Source organism: Centropristis striata, chromosome 18, assembly GCF_030273125.1.
Source record: "Centropristis striata isolate RG_2023a ecotype Rhode Island chromosome 18, C.striata_1.0, whole genome shotgun sequence".
Classification (NCBI taxonomy): Eukaryota; Metazoa; Chordata; class Actinopteri; order Perciformes; family Serranidae; genus Centropristis; species Centropristis striata.
The window spans coordinates 13250559-13255951 of record NC_081534.1 but is presented as its reverse complement, the minus strand read 5'-3'; the positions used below and the strand labels follow the sequence as shown (position 1 = coordinate 13255951).

General features: G+C 45.6%; 1 protein-coding gene across 1 annotated transcript; it reads left to right on the top strand.

Annotated features, from left to right (window-relative positions):
• The first annotated feature begins 3193 nt into the window (after nt 1-3193).
• Nucleotides 3194-4870, top strand: lratd1 (LRAT domain containing 1). The gene is made up of 2 exons (XM_059356515.1): nt 3194-3337; nt 3758-4870. Exon 2 carries the CDS (start codon nt 3795-3797, stop codon nt 4581-4583), a length of 789 nt encoding a protein of 262 aa, XP_059212498.1. The 5' UTR covers nt 3194-3337; nt 3758-3794; the 3' UTR covers nt 4584-4870.
• The last annotated feature ends 523 nt before the right edge of the window (nt 4871-5393 follow it).

The following is a 5393-nucleotide window of genomic DNA, read 5'->3' as shown; positions in this document are numbered from 1 at the left end:
TCTGCTACCTTGGTTTTTATACACACAAGAAAAAAAGGAGACTTTTAATGATTCAGTGATTTACAGAATGCGGAAATAGTACCAGCACACAGTGATATACAGATGATATAGGTCTTTAAAACGTTGACATGACGTGTTGTCCTTTTCTGTGTGCTGACATCAGCTCTAACACAAAAACATAACCATATTGTGCCTCAAGGGTTTATGGCTTTGTGTAGTGCCACTTTTTTTAAAAGACCTTTTACAATGCCTGTAGTTGTGCTGTCATTTAATATTTTACATTAAAATATATATTCGAATTGTAATTGAGAAAAAAAAACTCCAGCCATTTTAATATGAAAATTAATATTCCATTGTGAAAAAAGAGCTGTGTTGATGGATTTACTGTTTGATAGACCACAAATTAGACAAGTGTATGCCCAGTGTATGCAATACTAGCTATTTGCTCCCATTCATTGTGTATGGGAAGCACTTAATTAGGTCATTAAGTTTGTGTGGAGGATGTAATTTTAAACAAATTTGTCACATGCAGTGGCCCATTCACCATTAGCTTGCTAGTACAACTTACAGTTCTTTATAAGGTGAAACGGAGAGCTGATGGTAACTCTGAAAAACACAGCTTCATTTTCTGTAAGTAGTTTAGGATGAAATCATGGCATAATTAGCATGCTAGCTAACTAGTGGGTAGCTGGCTAGTTAGCTAGATTGCTAATTCTGTAATTCTTTCATGCTAAACTGGTTACAAAAAATCTGTCATTTGCCATTATCTGTGTGTACACTGTGAGTCTGCGGCTGAAGCATTAAGTTCTTAAATTTTAACTATTTAGAGCTTGGCTTGTAGCTAGCTTGCTACAGCACTAAGTTCTTACTCTAGCACCAACCACAGGACAGAGAGAAAGGTCTTTAAATCAAGTTTTACAGCATCAGACATTATTTTATTTGTTTATTTTGTAATGTGTAGGCATGTAGATGTTTAAAAGACATGTTAACGTTGATATACAATGACCTATTCACGTTTTATGTCTCATGTTGTGTTGGATTTCCTCCAAATGGACACAAAGCGCAAAAATTGATACCTGAACCTGAGCGTTAAACCTGTGTGTTTTTGAGAAGCAACATTCAAACATCCTTTTTGGCCAATTCTGAAAATACTAGTGTGTAGATAACCACAGCTTTCTCAGTCTAGCTGACCATGAAAATATGGTCAGCAACTGAATGTGTCTGCATGCAGGGGTGCAGTAAACACACATCATGGTGCTGTATAAAATGTCAGCTTGTAGAATAGACAAACATACAGTGTTTACATACATGGATGGCATTTGTGCATGTTTGCATGTGAGTCAGTAAGTGATAGAGACAGACACATTGATGTTTAAATACACTTGTGCATAAATCTGCTGACAGCTCAATATGTGTGTGTGGATGTCAGTCTGTTTCATCTGCATGGTATGGTGCCGCAGCGTATATGATTTAGTTAGTAATTAGGGAATAGAGACGTATCCAATTATTGGGGTTGTGAAATATCACCCTGTCTCAGTAGTTATTCCAGTACTGTCTGCACCCTGCCTTATTATTACACCAGCTGCATATATGATTAGGTGTGTGCGTGTGTAAAAAAGAGAGCGAGAGAGGGGAAAAGAGAGAGAGAAGGAAAGAGAGAGAGCAAATACAGTAAATGTGTGTGTCCAGGAAAGGCGGCAACTACAAAAGAAACTCATTTCTGCTCATTGAAGATTATAGGTGGCAGGACCACATGCCCGCAGGAGTTGCAGCCAAAGCCATTGCTGACAGTCTCATGACACTTTGTGTGTGGGTGGGCCAGGCTACTACTCGTACTACTTTTCTGTTACTACTTTTATCTTCCTGTCTACATGGACACACACACACAAAGGTAAGTACTGCAGGACATCACACACAAATTATACCACTCTTGCAGCACTGTACACTGATGATCAATCAGATACATACATAGAGGGAAAGCCACACAGCTGTATGGATGACTGTATTTGTCCTGTGTGTGTGTGTGTGTGTGTGTGTGTGTGCGTGTGTGTGAAAGTGTGTAAATCTTCACAATCATATCTCACCCAGTGAAAAAGCCACCATCCGCTCTGCCTGTCACCAGTGGAAACAAAGAACAGGGACCGTTCTATGTCAGCAACTGGAGAGCTGCTATCTCCAACCATCTGGGAGAGGGAAAAAGAGAGATACTCTGAGACGCTCTCTGGATGCTGCCCGAAAAAAAAGAAAGAAAAAAGAACAGATTTCCGATGTTGAGGTAGACAGAACAACCACTCCATGGAGTCGGGTCTGACATAAACCGTGAGATGGCTATCTGCTCTGGGCAGTGATGAGCAGACAAACAGCCGGTTGCAGATGGCATAAGTGTACTCAGGTTTATCTTGCAAGTATACAATATATTATGCATACAAAAGTGAGGCAGAGATTAGATTTTAATTTCATCATGTTAAAATATTATATAGTGTGTATTAATCTCCCTGTAGACTCCTTTGTTTTGTTCCTACCTTACACACACACACACACCTACCTCCAGCCCCTCCCTTTGTAGTCCCCACCACACACACACACACACACACACATACACTGATGGATTTGAAAGAACAAGTGATGCAGTATTGAAGCTAGTGAAGCATGTGGAAATAATTTACAAGTTCCACATGGGAATTGGAGGACCGAGCCTACTCTGGTATTCAGGAAGGTGGGAACACATTTATCATGTCCTACAGCAACAGTGCGCATGCGATAAGGGTGCACTTTCGGAGCATTTTAGGAGATAGTAGAAATGTTTATAGCACATCAGAACGCAATAAAAACTCTCTCATATGCCCGTCTTGAGATATGCAGCCTGTTATCACTGCTGACTGCTGCCTTGAAAACTTGCCTGCATGGACTCCGCTGATCATGTAGAGAATTCCACAGCTCTGACAACAAAAACCATGCCACGGTAACAGCCGCCTATCGCCGCCCGCCGCCCTGCGCGCACCTCATTGGATCCTCTCACTGACTGGCACGCTCTTACACATTTCCCATTGGCTTCCCGGTAATGGACTCGCGTCCGCGCTCCAGTAATACCCACTAGGGGCGGAGCGCGCCGTCCGAGGCGGAGCTCTCCTTGGTACTTAAATGGAGCTGGCGCTGAAAGAAGTGAAGTACTAGCACGCACGACAGCCGGAGCGCCCGGTGCGCGGTGCGAAGAGTGAGAGACAAGTGTGAGAAGAAAGAAGAGAGAGAGAGAGAGAGAAGGAGAGCAGGGGACCGAGCAGCCCTCTGTACTCATGGACCACAAGGATTTTTAACCATTTGCCCGGGGAGCGCACAGGTATCCTTTTTCTCCAGTTTCTCTTCATTTTGCGCCGTGCGTAAAGACGCAGGACTTATTCTTTCTTTCCTCACTCTTTAGCAGCTGCGAGCCTCACATTGTTGTTTTTTTTCCTTTCCTGATTTCTTCTGCATGGAAACCGCAGGCTCTTTTACATTCCACTGGAATTAATGATTGACTAATGGGAGTGAAGGGAGCAAGGGGCAGTGGATCATTGATTGCGTTAGTGTACTCTTTCGGCTCAATAACACCAGAGAGCTCTTGCCCCTCTGTACAGGTGACTGTTGAGAAGTGTTGAGTGCTTTCTTAGCCCACTCTCTTATCTATTGAGCAAAGGGGTTTAAATGCAGCCAGGCGTTTGTGCATACTGTCTCTTGTTCTTTATATTTAACGCTCTGTCTGTCACTCTCTCCATCTCAGACACCGCAGTCCATGCCTCTGCCTTGCCAGGTCATTGATGGGAAATCAACTGGATCGGATCACCCACCTGAACTACAGCGAGCTGCCCACGGGGGATCCGTCCGGGCTGGAGAAGGACGAGCTACGGGTCGGGGTCGCCTACTTCTTCTCTGACGAAGAGGAGGAGGTGGACGACCGCACTCCGTCCGACTGCGGCTTCACCAAGGACCACAGCCCGGCCGAGGAGGGACCCTTCTCTGTCAGCGAGGTGGAGTACTCAGCCTTCTGCTCCCAGGAATGCATCTTCTCCAAGCTGCGGGAGAACGAGGACTTGAATGTGTACTCGGCCAAAACTTTGCTGACTATGTGCAAACCGGGGGACCTGCTGGAGCTGGTGGCCACAGCGCAAGCCCCCCACTGGGCTATCTACGAGCAGGACGACCAGGTCATACATCTGCACAAGGGCGAGATCCGCAAGGACAGCCTGCTTGAGATCAGCAGCGGCCGCCACGGGAGGATAGTCAACAATCGGTACCGGTACCGACCGCTTCCTCCTGACCTAGTGATGCAGAACGCAGTGGGACATCTGGGGCTGAGCAGCGAGGAGATATGCTGGACCAACTCGGAAAGTTTCGCAGCTTGGTGCCGCTTTGGGAAACGGGAGTTCAAAGCTGGGGGAGAGGCGCACTCTGCGGAGCAGCAGTATTTCCTCAAAGTGCATCTGTCCGGCAGCGGGGTGCACACTCTGGTCTTTCGCAGCCTGGAGGACATGATCCGGGAGAGGAGGCGAGTGGACGCAAGTGGAATTCTCAAAGAGCTGTCTTTGGTTAACGGGGGCAAGGAGTGATCAGGGATTCCGTTTGATATCCTCCCCTCCTCTCTTCCCCCTCCTCTCTCTCTCTCCCCGCTGCGCACGGACGCATACTTTTGCGCACACGCAAAACGCACACACGCACACAAGCACACACACATGCAAGGACCTGTTGGTTTTTGGACTGTTTGGTACGGATGGACCCATCAGGCGCTCTGTGGAATTTCCCATTAAAATTGTGGTGAAAACTGAGAGAGCGCGGCCATAGAAACAGACAACGCCCCTTCAGATTTACAATTCGTGCTGAATGGGACACAAGATTTCTGCTAAAAAAAAAAACTAGAAAAAAAAACCATTACCCCGAACAGCGAAAATCACCTCTACAGACCGCACATAGCGCACACGGCTCGGTTTGGTTTTCTGTTTAATTTCTCGGGATAATGGAATTGGCCCCCTCTCTGCGTGTAGGGCGCCTGCTGCGGCAGACCAGACGGTGAGAGATGCAAAAGGGGGGGAAGATGAAAGATAGGATCTGGGATGGCTCTGGAAAAGTCTCCCTTCTATTTTTTTACTGTTAGCTTTAAGACCGGGACTGACCATAACACAGATCCACTAATTCATAGACCTCTGACAGTCCCAGATGGCTAAGCAGTTGCCTAAACAAAGCATTTGGCTTGTTCAAGCTCCCCTCTTGCCATAACAAGAGTATTGTCATTTTCACAATGCTGTCATCCTGCTCCACAGCACTGGATGTGTGTGTAAAATTGTATTCATATATTGATTTCAATTTGAGTCCCTTATTTTTGTATTTAAGTTTAGTGGATTTAACCCTGATCTCTTTTTTTG